We start from the raw sequence: 19,484 nt of genomic DNA, 5'->3' as shown, positions 1-19,484 counted from the left end.
TGTGACTTAGTGGCACTTATGGAAGTCGTGTTAGTACCTTAAACATGGTTAAGGCCAATGATGAGAGTTTGTAGTTTAATAGAGGATATGCAATCCTCAGCCCACTTGCTGTAATTTTGCTGTACTTGAAGGGAATTCAAAAACACGCGTCTGCTGGGAAGACGTGTCAGCAGCAGTGTATCAACGGATGACTTGCCTGATTTTGGAAATCAATGCTCAGAATGTTTCTGGATCATTTTTCCCACAATAGCTCCTCGGTGAACCTCTCTTTTTTAAAATTCATGGTGCCACACAGTGCCTATTTTTAATATCTGGCCAATTCTAAAAGGTGTTTTGGTTCTGGTGTTTAGAGGAAGAAGAGTAAAGGAGAGTAAACCCTAGGGATGCTTTTGTGTTTAATTTTTTGAATTGTAAAAATGAAACCATAGTAATAACATTATCCAACAATATATGATAAGAAAACAGTATCAGAAAAAAAGAAAACCAGGACTGACTGGGCAACTAGGGATGCTTAATAATGGCGGTTCTTGAGGGCAGATATAGAAGGGTCCTGTTTGACCAGAGGCTCTGCCACTGTGATTCTGGGGAAGTGGAAACCATCGAACATACGATGTTTAGATGCAACTGGTACAATAAGATCCGAAACAAACATATCACATCTTTTGTAAAAGAAACATCTGGCCAGACAGACTGGGAGTGTTGTAACCGATTGCTATCTGATTAAAATCGGACTACTACTGAATCTGTGGCTAAATTTTGGGCGGCATGCTATCATATTAGAAAGGTGCAGCTAAATTTATAAAATTGTATTTGCCTTTTCTATTTCTTACTGGATTTGTCAAATATTTTTATGGTCTTTTACCCAGATTTTAACATTCTGTATCCTAATGTGTTATGGTTATGTTGGCTCAATGCTGTAATAAATACATCCATCTATCTATCTATCATCATCTGGCATCAGATTTTGGCAAGCGAAATCTGATTGATGAGATCTAAATGAAGTTCACAGATGAACTTATTAGCCATGGCCATGTCATAGGCCTGAGTGGTACGAGTTCCCAGAAGACTTATCCTCGTGGTGTTGATTAAATTCCTCAAGCCTTTTTTCAGTGGAACAGTTAGATCTGGCAGCCTTGGTTGCAGTTGCCGTGTCTTTTACTCAGTGGTCTGGGAGACAACTTCTGAAGTGGGGAAAGTCTCCTTGAACTTGGGGAAAACACCAACACTAGTGGAACGCATCTGCAGGATTCACCTCATGGGCACTGAGTGTTGTATTCAACCAGCCACAGTTCCTAGTGAGGAAACATATGAATCTTTTCATTCTCTGGACTGGGATTATGTTAAGCACAAATGGCACTGGGGACTCAGTGGTGGCCGGAACTAATTTGGGTGCTGTAAAAGAGGACTAGGATTTGAACTTACAATATGGGTAATCTTTCCACCCATCGAAAGATACACCCAAATAATTCGGTATGGAGAGAGTTCTGGGTTATTGCATGGATAACTACACAAATCAAAACACCGGCAGATCTGCAGTAATGAGCTCACAGCTGCACCGATCCACATAACACCAGCAAAACCTTTTGTGGAAATCAGCCTTGATTGTTGATAAAACACTGGAAATGGCACACAGTCTGTATTTTGTGTTGTATCAACAACACAACTGATAGGCAAGAACTGGCAGTGTGGTAACTGGGGGGAACCTTACTGAAGTTTCATAGGGTTGCAGATGTGAACAAGCAGACGTTCACTTGGCCTTGGTGTGCAGGTGACCCAAGAGGTGTGGCCTCTCCTTTCTTTAGCACAGCTTTAAGCTCTAAAAGCCCTTCAATTTTATGAAAACTTTCTACCACATACTTCAGTAACACTTATTTCAAGCCCTTGAGAGCAATCTGCTAGCCTTTGTCTTTCTTCGGTTGATTCCCACATGCTCTGTTCTAAACTCTGCATTATGCATCTCGGCCATAGCATAAACTTATTCCTTGTGTGTATTTAGGAACAAAGTACAAATGCAGCTGTCCTTTCCCACTTGTTTTCTCCAAAATCGGTAAGCATCACCTTGAGGGATTCACTGTTGCATTGTAAGTTGTACACCATGGCCACCATAGATATGGCCTCGGCATCCCCCCCCCCCTTTTCATTGGGTTAGAAGGAATGGCGATATGCCTCTGCACTCATGGCATGGTCTCCAGATCCCTGGGTGTGCTGCTTCAAAATCTGGCACAGAGTCTGCAAGGAGGAAAGGTATCCTGGCAGGTTTTTCAGGACTTGTTCACACACGCGTGCTCAGTGCATGTTTTACTTACTCTTGATGGCCGGCAGCTGAGTACATGATCAGATTCAGGTTAGGAAGCCTTATGTGAAGTGTTACGAATGCTGTAGCTGTGGCAGTCACATCCATGAGGGCCCATTTGTACAGCGTTTGGTGTAACAGTCACCAAGCAGTGGCTGTACGTGGGTGAATCAGCCCCGTTGACGCTTCTGAGCTGCCAAGAGATTCCATTTTTAATGTCTGGCTGTCTTGAGACATACGCAGTGCAGTTCGCCATCACCAGAAGAACAGTTGCAGAACAACAGTTGTCCATACACTCAATAAACATGGGAACTAGAAATCTGTATGAAAATTTTTAAGAACAGCCCTTAAGATTACAATCTAGCAGGGAATGTTAACTTCAGGCAGGTAGTAGCAGTCAAATATTCAGAAGCTTAGAGAATTTTATATTCTATCTGAATTGTTCCTGTGGTCTAACTGGGTACTCTAGCTAGATAAGGATTAAAAAGCCTGTATCAGAATTTTTCTTTCCTTAGACTGCCTTCCAACATCCCAACAAGCTTCAGTTAAACTGTGATTAGTCACAAACATGGTTTGCTGCTGTGCTCATGTGAATTCCTGTAACCTTTTCCACTTTCCCTCTCCTCTAGCACACAGAGCTGGATCAAACCCTTATTGGCATGCTGGAGCTTCATTTCAGCACGGGCATCTGAATGCATCTGAACCTCAGTGGGGGGTCACGCCATGCAAGCCAGGATTCTAAAATCCTCGCCTGTGCAGACCAAACAAACTCATGGCACAACTGGGGCTTGATGAAAATGGGCAGGGTTCAAACAAGTTCTACGTGGTGAAGGAGGAGGTTAGAGTGAGGGATGTGCACAGACACAGCAGCTTGTTTGGGTGTCTGAATACAGCCTTTGTGTAAACTTGCCGGGAGAGTTGTCAATTCGTTGCTCTAGAAGGGAAACTTTACCCTTCCCTTGTTATTCTCTTTCTGTGCCCATGCCAGCTTAATTAATGCTCTGTGTTTTTTTCCTTTGGCTTCACTGGGAGATAGATTGCACCCTCTATCTTGGCTTTTGTACTGTCAAAGAGCATTTCCGGTTTCTGTCTTAAGCTCTGATGGTCTTCCAAAGAGTCTGGGACTTGTGAGAGCAAACCACACACACCCTTTGTGTTTTCTGTAATCTTCATTTACTTTAGAAAACCTGTTAGTATTAATAGCTGAGGAATAAAACTTGAGAGTTTGAGATACAGAACTCGGGTGCGTGTTCTTGAATAGCGTGGTCTGGTCCCAGCCAGGCTGAAGGTGAGGTACCTTGTAAACTCTGAGCTAGGGAAGAACTCCCATACCTTGCATCCCTCATGCCATCAGAATATTTCGGGCCTTGTTGTCTTTCACCTCCCATTTGCGCAAATGATCTCTAAACTTTTCATTTGAGGGATACAATAATGAGACTTAACCCCAGATCTGCCTACACCAAATTCTTCCTTTGGCTAAAGGTAGAGGGTGAGAGAGCAACCAGGAAAGATTCAACTCTGCCCTCAAGAAGGCAGATGCATTTTTTTATTATGAAGGAACTGCTCCTGAGCAGGAAAAGCCTTCCATAGTTTAGGATCCACCATGATTATGAGTTTGTGTTGGTAGTGACTTTGGGTGTATGTATGAATGGAGAATTTTTAATGTGAGCGCAGGGGTGCCTGGTTGAACAGCTCCCCAACTCTGCCAGTGCAGCACAGCAAGCAATTTTTGCAGTACACAGAAATTCAGTTATATGCCACTGATGGTGTATGTCAAGCCTATGCGTCTGTGGGCACATAATCCGGAGTCGGCACATAATGCAGAGTTGCAGTGGACACACAAACCAACTTTTAAAGTCAGACAGTCATTAACCACAATGGACAGAGCAGCTTCCTGTGAGTCACTGAATGGCATCGTAGAACAGGCCAGCATGATGCCCAGATACCCTTGCACCTTGTTTAATCACAAAGTTTTGCATTGGATCCCTTTTTGTTCTGCTCCAGGAGTTCTGTATACAGATAGTTTGTACCGGTCCCATTGAACGCGACGACACATGAAGTTTGCCTGTTTTTCCCCCCACCTAAGGTAAGGAAGGATGGTGTCTTCATTTCAAACAGAATGTATGCATTCTTGGCGTGTGATGTTCAACTGAATTGAATGTATGGTTTCTCCTCAGATGGTGGCACAAAGTAAGCTGTCGCTACTTCACCTGTATAACCCAGCTTTGACTTTCCACCCCCAAGTAAGTCCCAAGACTCTAATTTTAGAGCCTCCTTTAAAGACAGTTATATTACTTTACACGATATTTGGATTTCATTCCTATTTTTGTGTGTGTGTTTCAGGTTTACCCAAGGACCAATTCATCAGGCTGACATTTGACTACAAATAATCGCCAACTTTCTGGATATTGCTTTTTCAAAAATAATGACCAGAATACCTTTTGCAAGCCCGTCAGCCATTAGTGAACTGGATCCTGATAATTAACCCATCACACTGCGTTTCCAGTGGCTAGTACTGGGCCAGAACCTAGGTAAATCGGACTGACACCTCGGCTTAGCTGGGGCCTTTGTGTGTATACAAAATATCATTCAGATTTGGTTCCTCTGCCTGTGAAAGACCTACCACACAACTTATTACAAGGTTAAATAAGGCAATGGAACTAAATCTCTCTTAGAAGTAGGATGAGCTGCAGATCTAGATCAGTAATGGGAGTGATACTGAGAAGATGAACCAATATGTAAAGTGGGCTCAGGTCGCCAATGTGTAACATGTAGTTTTCAATAAATATATGTAAAAAACCTATCTGTACAAGTGTTTTGTTTTTTACCTAAGTCCCATGACACAAGGTTTCCAAAATATGCAGAAGTGCATTCATCCTAAGGCTCTGCATGCAGCTGTATCTACTGTACCACGTAGCTCATGGCCACAGCCTGCTTTCAGGGAAAGAATTTCTCAAAGTAGGCCTAGAAATATCTATAATATTAAATCAAAATCCTCATTTCAAGCTAGTCATTTCTAGGAAACTCATCATCAGTCTCTCATCTTCAAGTCCCTGTGGGCAAAGAGAAGGTCTACAAATATTCAGACTTTTTTTCAGCATCCCCCAAAAGATGAAGATTTCGTATGTGAGCAGGCATGATCTCCCCCCTCCTCCCCCTGCCCCGTGCCTGGGTACCCACTATTGACTTGTAACTTGCCATTGTCTTGTGTATAAAAAAAATGCCATAACTTCCTATTTCTTGAAGCCACTTCCTCAAACTTTCTCCTCGGGAAAAACACAGCAAAGACAGAAGATGTTTTAGAAACTGGGTATCTTTCTGCAGTCCGCGTGTGGACTATCTAGTGGCTCTTGGGGCCTGGGCCTTGCTACAGCACTGAAAGACGTAGTAACTTTTGATAAAGGCTGCAAGGACAGGGACAGTTCTCTCTATGACTTTCCCATTTTACACTGGTCCTTTGTCAGTTTGGGTTGACGTCCCAATCTTCTTTTTTTCTCTTTCACCTGAAAGGAGGTGGTCCCTCTCTCTACTTCTACTATAACAGAAAACACGTGCAGTCAAAACGCTGCTGATGTGCTTGATTCGACTTGTGCATCTGAAATGAATTTTGCACATTCCAGCTGGAGAACGTATTGAGGTAGAACTCTGTTCCCCATCATGCCTCCCTCCGCTTGAACGCTCACTTAAAAAAAGCTGCAACTTTTCTAACATCTCGCATGATGAACCTTTGCTATGGTTATGACACAGCAAGAGCACTTGAAGAGTAACCTGCATAATTTGTAGTTCCTTTGTGTTGGAGGAGAGTGCAGTGAGAAAGTAACCATCAGACGACTTCCAGTGTAAGCGTTTTGCCGCTCGGATGCGTCTTGTCTCGCTCAGATGGAGATGCACTGAGACCTGGCTGACAGGAGGGGTTCGAGTTCGTCCCGGAGACACCCAGCCTGGGGAGCTGAGGAGACCCTCTTCCAAGGGGACGCCCAAGGAATTGAGGCTCACCTTCTTCCCTGATAGGTACCGTCTCCGGGGAGCCAGCATGGCACCCAGAGACAACTGCCGGAGCAAGCGATCATGACCAAACTACTAAAAAGACTTCCAAAGATCTCTAAGGCTACAAACTGTGAGTTAAGCAAAGCTCAGGTGAAAAATAAGCGAATGGAGCCTTGGTAGTAATTGGAAGCACCTAAGTTGGAAGCGCGGGGGGAGGAGATTTCAAGCCCCCCCCCCATATAAGTAAAATGTAAAAACGGTTTTAAAATGAAAATAAAGAGACTTTGAGCCAAACCAAGCATATAAGAAGCTAAGCAAATGCAAAAGCTGCTAAAATATACGAAGTGGAATTAAAACGTATAACTTTTGCTTTGTTTTGAAAAACTTACTTCTTGTTGATATGGCTAGGAGAGGACGGAGAGCGCCGGAGAAAAAACTGGTGACCAGAAATAACATACCAACGACTCCCTCCCAGAAGCAGGAAGCATCTACAGACTTCTCTTCGTTGTTAGCAAATGCACTGCGCCCTCTAATGGATCAGATGACTACTCTCAACACCAAACTGGATAATGTGCAGAAACAGTTAAAGCAGATGAACAAGAGAACCACAGCAACCGAGAAAACATTGAAAAAGATGGAAAAACAGACTGAGAGTATTAATAAAAGAGTGGACGAAGCAGAGAAGGAGAGATCCTCTTATAAAACCCAACAAATACAGCTCCAGCTGGAAAGATCCATGTATGTTTTACGTTTCCATGGAATACCTGAGGATAAGAATGAGGACTTAAAGGAAATCTTGGCGGTTGCCTTGGCCCCACTAATGGATTATAAACAAGAAGACTTAATTAAGGAAATGGATGTGGCGTACAGGACTTATCCGGATTTTATAAAGAAAAATAAACTCCCAGGGGAAATCTACTTAAAATTCACGAAATGATCAACCAAAGAACTGGTGCTAAAGTCAACAATGGGGAAATCCTTAAAAATCAAGAATGAAGAGATAAAAATTTTGAAAGACATCCCATTTGAAGTAAGAAAACGGAGGAAACTATACAGAATGCTTACCCTCTCTCTGCAAAAAAAGGGAACACAGTATAGATGGCTATTCCCGAAAGGGTTCAGTTTTAATTACCAGGATAAAAAATATAAAATTGACTCTGTTCCGAAAGCGGAAAGATTTATGGGTCAAATGTTTAATGTAAAAAAGAAGCAGAAGGAAAAGAATTTAAAACCGGATGTGGAGAATAAAGAAGAAGAGGAGGAGTCCTACTCACAGGACTCAACAAGCCAAACTTCCTCGTCATCAGAATCATCTGAATCGGAGAAAGGAGAGGCCGCTCCCAAACTGCAGAAAACGAAGAAATCTAAGAAGAAAAGACTCTAAAACCAAAGCATGAGTGCTAAGGGCAGTAACTGTGCCAAGCTAATAACTTTATATATTTATAGTCGAACTAATCTCTGTATAACCTGTTCCAATAGGTTTGAGCTTTTCAGATCGTGATTTGTATTAGTCTTTACCCTATCCCCATATCCAGTAGGAGATTTAGAATAGAGCTTTCCTTCCTCTATCCAGTAGACTATATGTATCTAGATCTCCCTGACCCATTTCCCATAGTAATAGTGATAGGGCATTAGTATTCCTTTCCCCATTCCGTATATGTAGTGTGTAGTGTGTAGAAAATTAAAAAATAAAAAAATTCCCCTTTGCAGGGTCAAAAAAAAAAGTAACCATCAGACAAGAGGTTTTGGGATACCTGATAACGGTGAGTTTCTCACCAGATGGGGGAGTTTTGTGACTGTATCAAAGCAATGGATCACTAAGGTGGTGATGTTATGTTTACAGGAAGACTGCTGGGTAGATCTTGAGAATCCATGAACTGTGGTGTGCTATATAGTGATGTATGCTGATTTTGGTCAGTCATAACCTAGGAGCTGAAGGATGCCTTAAGCAAGTTCTTGGATGTTATGAGAGCTATTTTATTATTTTGAACAATCATGGTATTGCTGTTGTGTTGAATTTTTGTCTATGATATCTATAATTTTAAATCAAAATGCTCATCTAAAGGCTGATCAGCCACCCCCAGCATCCCAGTCTGCATTCTGAGAGAGAAAAACTAAGCTTAATGTAGCCGCTAAAGGTTTCCCTTCCTTGAAAGCCAGTCGAATCCGACTCTAGGGGGCGGTGCTCATCTCCATTTCCAAGCCGAAGAGCCAGTGCTATCCGAAGATGTTTCCTTGGTCATGTGACCAGCATGCCGAGGTGCACGGAATGCTGTTACCTTCCCACTGAAGTGATACCTATTTATCTACTTGCAGTTTCTTGCTTTTGAACTGCTAGGTTGGGAGGAGCTGGGGGCAGAGACGGGAGCTCAAATCCGTCAGGCGGCACTCGGGTCTCGAACTGCCTTTCAGTCTACAGCTCAGCGTCTTAACCTCTGAGCTACCATGGCCCTGATGTAGCTGAGATTACACAAAGTCATCGCTAGTGTGGATTCTGGGTGAGGCAGCAGTAGGCCGAGCACTTCACTTGCATAAAATAATAGTACTAAATGAACAAGAACTCTGGCAAAAGGAAAGATTATGCTTTAGATGGGCAAAAAAAACTAGTTACAAAACATTCAAATACTGACATCAAGGCACAGATTTTTAACTACTACAACTTGGCTGTCCTTCAATAAACTTTGGCCATATAGTATGCTTACCGGATAGAGATTCATGCCGGCCAAATTTCAGATTCTTGGAACAAACATCTCACTTTTATGACAAATGGAATTTTCGGGCTGTATAATGAGAACAACCTGGGGGGGGGAAGCTTTGAAAATAGCTGCTTTATGACCCCGCTCAGCTCTGATTTCTTGTGGGAATTTTGAGGGGATGGTACCTGTTCCCCAGTGACAATGTTGCCTGCTCAGAATCATCCGTCAGCAGGCATGTTCTCACATGCCCATTCCCCCTTCGTTCCTACAGGGGTATGCACAAGTGACTAAGTTAATTCCAGTTCCTAGGAATTCCTCATCGTTTGTCCAGATAAGAAGATTCCGTTGGTTGGTTGGTTTCTGATGAAGAGTTGTGGGTTAATATAACACCAGCCAGGAAGGCTTTAAGACAAAGCCATAAACTCCCACTACTTTCTTTTGTGGAACAGCTCCCAAGTCCAGGGTGGTCAGCTGGCTCCCAAGTCCCTTTTAGTTGGTACAGCACTGAATAAAAAGCAATGTATTTGATGTTGGATTGATTGCGCTAGTGTCACTGGGGGCAAGGAACAAATACAGAACTTTTGCTCCGTAAGTAAGTTCCATTAAGTTCCATTATAGACTTACTCCCAGGTAGGCATCGCAGCTTTAAGCATTTTGTAGAAGGTCCAGAGGGATGTCATCTTCACTGTTGAGTCACTATATAATGACAAATTGGACAATAAAACCACTACTCTGTTGCAGTTGACATTATCAGCTACCTTTCTTAACAGTGTGAAGCAGAGGAAACAAATACCTGTTATCTGTTGTACCATTTTTAGAAAGAGGCTGTTCCTAGATTAGGTAAACTAGTTGATGCTACAATCGTGGCAACATATTTCAGCCTTCACAGAGTCTGAGCACATTTTAGCATGCGTAGTGCCGTGTGTACATATTCTAAATGTAATCATAGTTGTATTCTTCCAGGCTAATTGTTTTGAATAAGCTATTAAGTGAGAAGCATAAATGTTTGTCCTTGTAAATGTACTGCCTGCTACATCTCAGAAGCTCAGTCTTGGTAACAAGGGACATTCATCATCCCGTAAAAAGAGAATGAAACTCAAACAATTTGAGTGGAAGGGGCAACAACTTTTGATGTTCTTGGAACAACAATATCTGTCTGAAAGGAGAGAAATTCCTCAGTTCGCAGTGATGTACACTAAATATGATAGTCTATTTCCCCTTTATAAATGAAGTGAACTATAGTTGTAAACAGAACAATAATTATTTTCCCCCTCCTTTCCTCTTCTGTTTTTTATAGGTCTCAGAGGGCTAATCAATCTTGGGAACACGTGTTTTATGAACTGTATAGTCCAAGCACTTACCCACACTCCTCTACTGCGAGATTTCTTCCTCTCCGACAGACACAAATGTGAAATGCAAAGTCCCAGCTCATGTCTGGTCTGTGAAATGTCTACACTTTTTCAGGAGGTGAGTCATCTCAAGAGAGATATTTTTCTCCACTCGTAACACGCAGGTTGCATGTTCATGCATCCTGCTTTTTGTTGTTTAGCACCGTTACGTTTGATTTCTTACACTCTGTGCAGACATCACAACAAACTATGGTTTGTTGTGGTACCCAGGCTGTGATTTCACTCCTCCTGTCTCTGTCTCTTATGTGGTGGTGTAACTGCTGGAAGCAGAGCAGACTGCCCTAAACACGGTTTGTCCATTCTAAAGAGCAGCCAGTATGGACTGGTTTGGCAGTCCATTTCAAATCATGGCTTCTGATTTTTGATTGCCAGTCAGCTACAGACTGTAGTTTAATTCAGACCATCAGGCCAAACCATAATTAATTTTTTAACCTTTTATGGCATGTTGTCTGAATTGAGCTTTATTGGGGTAGGGCATTGGCATGCGTAGTAATTGCATTAAAAAAAAAACCAGGAAGGGTATCATAACTGTGGTGTGAGGCAGGCTGCTGTGGTGTGAGGTAGAACTTGTCCATACTACTAGTTTTTCATCAGTCATACTGAATAGAAGCTCTCTTGTGATCGGCATCTTCTTGCAGGGCAAATACATAGGTACTGGCACCGCAGGACTTCTTGTTCACACAGCGAATTTCCTAGTGCTGAAACAGAGTTAAATACTAATTAGGAGAAAGGTGCCTTGTTCTGGTTGTCGACTCATTCCCTCTTTACTGGGAAGAAACAGGCAAGGAGTATAGTGAAGCACTTTAGGAAAATTGTGGCAGGATTATTTTCTCCAGGAGCACTGCACTGGAGTCTCTCACTGAAAATAGCAGGGCTTCTCTCTGCACAGTAGCATTACCTGTTCCGTGTAGGAGTGCCACTTTGTCTACAAAATTCTATTTTGTAAAGCAATTTGCTTTTCTTTCAGAAGTTAGGTTTGAAATTACCATGTAATTTCCAGGAAAAATAATATGCCGTTACTAGATTTCTCATTTTATTTATTTCCTGTAGTAATAAAGGCACGTGAATGTGTTTGTGTGATTTGGCCATGCATGTAAATGATGGCTTAGGCTCCTGACAGGAGAAAGCCGTTCAAAAGAAATGTTGATAACACCGTTAGAGCCTAGTTGGGAGTAACTGAAAACCTTCCCTAAGTACTGTGAATACCTTCTATTAATCTAAAATTGCCCCCTAAATAATAGTTCTTGGTAGCTTGTAAGCGAATCACATAATATAGCTATTAGACACTGAAATGAAAGTATTTTTTAATTATTTAAAATGCTCTTTTAGAGAGCCAGAAGCCCAATGAAGCCAGATGGTTATAGGGCAGGCGTAAGTGGAAAGGGAGGCAAGATCCAGTTTATTTAAATCCTTCTCGTCCTCCATTGTGAGCATGCAGACAGCAGTAGCTCATGGGATGGGTCTCAAGGAATACCCCAGTGCCAACCCCTAAGTGCCACTGGAGCGGTTAGTAGAAGATAATGGAAGGTGGCAACAAAAGTGCTAGGACCATGGCCGTAGCTACTTAATTGCTAGCAGAACCTGCCATGGGCTGATGATGTCACTAGCCAGCGCTAGATGCCGCTAGCTACTTAGCTGCATGCTTGCACCATGCTACAGCTGTGGCCCTGGCAGTTCCGCCGCCACCTCTTAATGCCCTCCAACAAAGGGCACTATGTCCACCTTCGCAATTCAGTGGCACTCAGTGAGGGGGGCGGGGATATTTCCTGCATTCCTCCCTGGAACCACTGTTGAGTGCGGGCCAAAGGCAAAGTTGCTCATGGTTGAGTGGAGCTAGTCTTCAGACCAATTCTCTGATTCTAGGAAGCAGGACGGAGTGGCCCAGCGCAGATGGAAGAGTAAGCATGGTTTGCTGCTTTAGTCCTGGTTAACCTCACAGGTGTACAGTCAAACCCTAGTTTAGCTACCCTGCCCCCTAAGAATGTTTATACCAATGAGACCTGCCTCTCACTTTGCAAGCGGAGCAGCTAGAAAAGTTGGAAAGGAGACATAAATGTTTGTTCAAATCAGGTATAACCACATTAATGTAAACCAGGCATCCCCAACCTTTTGGAGCCTGTGGGCACCTTTGGAATTCTGACACAGGGCCGAGGGCACCATCCACCTCCACACAGCCAAATACGGAATGTCAGCGAGTGTGGTTATGTGGAACTCTAATAATATCCAAACAACATTTCAAGCAGAAGCTCTGTTTGCCAATCAGAAACCCTGCTGGGCAAAAGCCCCACCTAGTCCTGCCCACTTTCTAAAAGCACTTGGTGAGTACCAGGAAAGTTGTTGGTGAGCACCACGGGTCCCGTAGGCACCACATCAGGGACCCCTGATGTAAACCATTTGCAAATCCACTGCAGGTTGTGGTTTTGCATCCAGTCCTTAACCTCTGCTTAAATATTCAAGCATTGTCTATGTCTGCTTTGGTCCATTGCGAGGAGGACAATAGTGCACAAAACTCTCTTTGTCTAGAGAGTTGGTCTTTTAAGTGGGATAAAATCAGTGCGTTTTGTTTGGCCCTATAAGGTAAGTGGGTGGGTTTAACAGCTATGATTGTGTCAGTCCCTTTTTACAAAAATTGTTTCAGTTAAATAATCCATTCCACTGCACATTCTGTGAACCAGGGATTACTCTTTATAACACGGACCTGGTTTAAGCAAAAATTAAAAACAGTAGAATTTGTTCACCAAGTTGGATCACTTTAATTACTGTTTTCTGCAGCCGCTTGCCTACCGAGTGAAATTACTGAAGTGGCTTAGTTCTCATGGGGATCTCTTTACTTTTCAAAATTACTGTTCTTTTGTGAGGTGATTGACAAGTCATCTCTGAAATAAAAGCGGCTGAGGGATTATAAAAAATGTACAAACATACAGTTACTGCAGAAGAACTTATTAGGTTATTGCCCATCCACATCAATGTAGTTTCCCCAAGGGGATTTGGGGCAGCAGGCAGTGCAGTGTGAATTGTACAGTTTGTGGCTTGAGAGTTTTAATGGGGGTAGTAGAAAATGTGTAAAGAGAGCACACATATATGTTCTTTGTTAATTTTCCTGTACTACAGGATCTTCAGACATGCATTCGTGCTGTTTGGACTCTAGATGTTGTGCTATCTGGACTGCACCTTATTTTTCTTTTCATTGATGCCCTAATGTCAGATTTAAGAAAAAAAATTAACTGAGCCAGCTTTGTTCTTACATCACAGAGAAATCAGAATTGTAGGTAACGTGCTTCAAAAAATCAGTTCAGTCAAAAAAAGTGCTTTGAGTTAACTGTTTGACCTCAAGTATGCATTTGGGAAAAGCTTGTCTGCTCAGACAGAATGAGGAACTCGGAAGGGAGGCTTGGCAGAGATATTTTGATGGGTCTGTGATATGCTTGTAGTCAAGCAGTCTTGGACGTACAAGTTGGTGTACGCTCAGGTGAAGTGTGAAAAGTCTGTGGCACACAACTGACTTCCATGACTTCTACAAAATTATACTAACTGAGCATCTTTTGTATATCTTTACTTATTTTGCATCATTTTGTTCTGCTTCTGTTTAGACCTGGGAATCAGCAAAAACCCCCCCCCCCCAATCCTATGCAGTATACTAATATTCCATTCCCAGCCAGTAGGGATGTGCCAAAAAATGGTATTTTTCAGGTTTGGGTATATTGAACTCAAAAAATATCAGTATTTCCCAATATTCCTGATGGTATTCCTGATGGTATTCAGATTTGGTAAATATTCAGGAAACCTGATTTTTTCGGCTCCATTATATACTATGGGGACCATTATAATCAAGGGTCTTCATAGGGTATAATAGAGAATCGATTGGGGGTATTCTCCCCCCCCCCCCAATTTCAAAAAGATTGGACCAGAGGGTCCAATTCTTTGGGCCACCAAAGAAGGTGCCCCCATCCTCCATTGATTTCAATGGAGGGGGGGAACATTTAAAGGAATCACAGTCCCTTTAAATGCCTTCTGCAAACTGAGGTCCGCAAGTGAACTCTGAAGGCTTTTAAAATGACAGGGATGTGAGTTCACCTGGAAGTTGCTTAAAAGGACTACGATCCCTTTAAATGCCCTTTAACTTTGGCTATCCAGTTGTCTTGAAAATCTTGAGTATTTCTGGTATTTTTGGAGCTTGGCCATTTTGAATAACCAAAATTCAGCCCCAATCGATATCCAGCTGAAAGAATATCCGGAAAATACTGATAAGGTATTTTTGGGATATTTTTCCCAGCTCGGATTTAGCTGAATGTACACCTATACCAGCCAGTGGGAATCCTGCCCAGTCTCCCCTTGAGCTTCTTAGATTTCATCAAACGTTCTCTTTTTACATTCACACCCAAGTTCATATTTGAACTTAATCTTTTTTTAAATGAACGCTGAGATACTTGGCTAAATACAGAGATCGTATCATCCCTGTGCTGAAAGATCTGAAGTGGCTGCACATTTGTTTCCGGGGTTCATCCAGCATGCCAGTTTTTGCCTTTCAAGGGACCCCCTCCTCTCACATCATCTGGCCCACCAGTTCAGATCCTCTTCCCAAGTCATGCAATCTGTGCCCCCCACTTTCATAGGTGAGAAGGGCGGCGACCAGAGGCAGGGGTTTTTCAGTGGTGGCACCTGACATTTGAAACACCTTCCTCGTTGCTTGCGTGGTGCCTCATTTACTGCCCCCTTAAGGCATCAGGCCAAATTATTTCTCTTTACACGGCCTTTTTGATTGAAGAATTCCATCCTTTTAGCTGTTTTTATGGTCTGTCTCTCATTTGAGGGCTGTCTTATGGCTATCATTTTAGGCTGCTTAGTGCTGTGTTTATGGCTTGCTCTGATGTTCTTGGCAGTCCTTTTTTTATTTTATTGCATTTGTTATTACTCTGAGCTGCCTTGAGCAGACTTCTGGAGAGACGGCCTATACATTGTCGAAATAAATAAATATTTTCTGTGGGTAGGGCCTAACCTATTGGGCATGTTCAAGTCCAGTGGCACAAACAGAGTGTGCATGAATGAAAGCTTATGCCCAGAATTAAACTTTGTTGTTCTTAAAGGGGCCACCAGACTCAGACTTTGCTCTATTGCTTCAGACCAACATGGCTACCCACCTGAGTCTGTTAGGGATGTATTTGGCATGGATGGTATGGTTTTGGTATAGGAATCTGGACTAGTTGTTCTTATTTATTTTATTTATTTATTTGTTAGATTTTTACCCCGCCCTCCCGCCGAAGCAGGTCCTCTTTGGGCTTAATCTTTGTGTGTGTGCACGCATGCATGCACGCATGCACACACACACACACTTTTTAGTGAATCCCATCTGTGGTTGTGTGTGTAAAATGTCACCAAGTTGCAGCTGATTTACAGTGACCACATAGAGTTTTCAAGGCAAGAGATGTTCAGATGCGGTTTGCCATTGCCTGCCTCTGCATAGCGACCCTGGACTTCCTCGGTGGTCTCCTATCCAAGGACTAACCAAGGCCAAACCCGCTTAGCTTCCAAGATCTGAGGAGATCTGGCTAGCCTGGGCCATCCTGATCAGAGTCACATGTGCTCAGTACAGACATAATAAGCAGTAAGCAGTCAGTCTTTTACTTAAGGTTAGAAAAATCACAAGCCATCTGCCCTTCCTTCCCTGGAGTACACTCCTTCCTCCCGCCTCAACCCTGAGTTTTGGGACATGCCCGCAAAGCCTTTTAACCACAGTTCAGGCTAATGGGGCTTGTGGTATCCTGTAACTATGCTTCAGGCAGGAGTAGGGAGTTCACTGCAGGAGGGGAGATGGCGTGCAGTCTCCTAACTGCAATTTATAGCACAGCATTGTCGTGCACATCAACACACGCTGTCCCAGTTTGAGCGTCAGCCTAGTAGAGAAAACCTGCTTCTTATACAATCTCCATTTCCAGCTCGATGTTTATGTGAAGATGGTCAGCTTCCTGAAAGGAGGCTTTCATTTCTCAGGCAGGTGTAGAGATGAGCACTGGTGTATTCCCAAAGTCTTGTGGTCTGTGCCCAGCAGGACCCTCTAGTTTTATATTTTGAGAGAGCTTCCAGCTTTGTATTGTAGCAACACTGAATTACCAGACTCCTGTCTGGAGGGAATGTCTGCTCAGCAGTAATCTGAGTGTGTCTATTAACCGATTGTTAGGACCCCTCCCTGCCCCCTCTTTGTCTTTCTCTTCCTACTGTCTGTACCGGGGTTGGTGCTGCCTTTGCATTTCAAAAAGAGAGAATCAATTTCATCTGTCCCGGGTCTGCTTTGTCTCCCAGTTTGCTTATCTGTTAAAAAAATAATGTACACAAATAACTGGAATCACACTCAAGCTGGGTGGTGGTGGTGGTTCTGAATGAAACACACGGTAATGGTTGCTTCCTGTACAGCATGGCTTATTCTCAGCTAGCGTACATCTCCAGGCATGGCCGTTGGGATGCGTGTGTACCTTCTGCATGGCATTAGCTAGTAATTTGAGAGAGCTGCTGCTTAAGAATCCTTTTCATCCTAATGAAACACTAAATAATATAAAATTGGATGGCTGCAGTGGAGTAATTATGGCAAGTGCTACTGGGTAGAGTGACCAGATAGTGTTGGGGGCTAATTGTAAGGAGCAATAGCACTGAGGAGTTTTATTGCTGCGGTTCCTTGAATTATGTTGTCATGGTAGCTTTGTTAGCAGATTTCAGTTACCACGCCCGGACTGCAGTCTCTCTGTGTCATTCTCGTTGGCATCCAAGAGTTGCCTTCATTGATCCTTTTCGCCTTGTTGCAATGCAGCAGGGTGGTCTCTTGCCAAAAAATATGATGCGTAGCTGTGCAAGGGAAAGAACTTTCTGTGTTGCGTGCCCTGCATGATTCCTGTACACGCCTCAAAGAGATGAGCTAGAGAGGCTGCATCTCTTCCCTCCAGCAAGATTATCAAGCAAGTATTCTGCCCATCTGCATGGACCCGTTAATGAGCTGAACCTCAAGCCGCCAAAAGGAATAGTCCTGGAAATGATGTCAGCAGTGTGTCTTCTCTTTGTCACGTGTCACTGTGGATTTTGTGGCTTGCGGAAACTCAGGAGGGATCACTACATGGTGAATAAGACCTCTGACAGGCAACGGCTTTCTGCATTCCTAGCCGAGCACCGATTTTCACAACAGGAGATGTAAGAAATGCCCTGGGGAAACTGGTTGCTTTTTCTACACACCTACTGAGCTTGCAGCCTTTTGTGAAAATGCGTCAAATAAGTCCAAGTGGCCCACCTAGGACTGACAGTTATGTGTAATGAGCAGCTGCATTGGTCCTGTAGAATGAGATAAAACACAACAAATGAGTCTATCTAGTCTTTTTTTAAAAAAACAAAACATCAAGCTTTGAAGTCAAAGCAAATTTTGGAAGGGAAGAACTGTGCTTTGATGTTTCAAAGAAATCTAAGCATAGCAATATCTACTTTTTTACTCCTGAATGCTTGTGTCTTAGTTTTTTTAAAAAAATGAAATACATTTCACACTTTGTCTGCTCTTCATGGAGTTGTGAAGTTAAAACATAGGACTGGTTGACAACTGTGAGAGGTGTGTGACCAGGTGTGTTGTCCAAAAAATGAGAGCCAGTACAGCCACCTGCTGGACATTTTGTTGCCTGATTGCTGCACTTCCAAAATGGACCAGGGAGGGTACTCCTGTGTTTGATTAACTGGAGGGTGGGACCAGATGTAACAGCTCAGGTGTCTACTACTGGGAACAGCAGCCCAACATCTCTTCTGCAACAAAGCTATGGAATCATAAAGTTGGAAGGGACCTCCAGGGTCATCTAGTCCAACCCCCTGCACAATGCAGGACATTCACAAATATCTCCCACCACCACCTTCTATACCCAGAAGAGGGCAAAAAAAAAAAATCCCTCCAGGATCCCTGACCAAACTGACCTCTGTTTGAAAACCTCCAAAGAAGGAGACCACATCACCTCCCGAGGAAGCCTGTCTCACTGAGGAACCACTCTAACTGTCAGGAAGTTCTTCCTGATGTTTAGCCAAAAACATTGATTTAATTTCAACCCGTTAGTTCTGGTCCAACCTTCTGGGGCAACAGAAAACAACTCTGGACCATCCTCTATATGACAGCCCTTCAAGTACTTAAGTACTTGAAGGTGGTTATCATATGATAACCATGATGGGATGATATTGTATTGTACATCCCCTCCTCCTTTCCCCCAAAGGAGCAGCCAGTAATGGGGGGGGGGGTGATTGACAGCAGGGAAGTGCATGATGTTTCATTGGTTTGTGCCTTTACTGTATGTTGTGTGTGTGTCGTCCCCCCCCGGCGTGCCAAGTCTTGTTAAGCCTGTGGGTAGTTTGGAAATTTTGAGTATGGGGAGTAGGGTATGACCACAAATTGGCTGCCATACAATGGTGGGGCCTGTCAAAAAAGTTGGGGAAATTGCAAGCCTAATATCCTCTTGTGATGGAGGCAGCAGTTTCCAAAAGCCTCATCCCCGCAGACTCAACGGTGATGCTTCTGGTATGGTGGAGGAAAGATAGAACAGGATTTTTGCTTGGGGGGGGGGTGAGTTCCTCAAAAACCATCACTAGGCACCATGGGTGCTATGTCAGGAATTAGCACTGCGTGTTACCCAGAGGAGGGCCTCGACACTGTATTGCCCTACAGTATTCCATTCATATGTAATTGAAAAACAGAAGTGTTTTCTCAAGACTCACCCCATCACTGAAATCTAGATTATAGAAATCCAGATTTTAGAGATCTCTAAATCTAAATGCTATTCTTCATGACACAACTGGACAGAAGCTGAAAGGACATTCAGTTGTTGATGTGAATGGATGCAAAAGGAAAGTCCAAAGCCGTTTGACTCAGTGAAAGAAGCCACAGCCTTCAGTATGCAAGACCTGAGCAAGGCTGTTAACGATAGGATGCTTTAGAGGTCATTAATTCATAGAGTTGCCATAAATCGTAAGTGACTTGATGGAACTTAACACACATACACACAGAGAGAGAGAAATCTAAATGAGAGAGTTTTATGTATTTGAGAGGCTGAAAGGCAGTATTTGAACAAAGTTTTTTGTTTTTTTTCTTTCCCT

The 19,484-nt window shown here is 43.1% G+C and overlaps 1 protein-coding gene across 2 annotated transcripts in view; it reads left to right on the top strand.

Moving 5' to 3' along the window:
* Positions 1–19,484, top strand: part of USP22 (ubiquitin specific peptidase 22) — a 166,746-nt gene that overhangs the window by 101,814 nt on the left and 45,448 nt on the right. For both annotated transcript variants that reach the window (XM_015423233.1, XM_015423231.1), the window contains one exon: positions 10,274–10,443. In XM_015423233.1, coding sequence (XP_015278719.1) covers positions 10,274–10,443 — 170 coding nt within the window. The remainder of the gene's footprint in view (positions 1–10,273; positions 10,444–19,484) is intronic.

Source organism: Gekko japonicus, unplaced genomic scaffold (assembly GCF_001447785.1).
Source record: "Gekko japonicus isolate JY-2015 unplaced genomic scaffold, Gekko_japonicus_V1.1 scaffold869, whole genome shotgun sequence".
Taxonomy (NCBI): domain Eukaryota; kingdom Metazoa; phylum Chordata; class Lepidosauria; order Squamata; family Gekkonidae; genus Gekko; species Gekko japonicus.
This window is presented reverse-complemented; position numbering and strand designations above follow the sequence as displayed.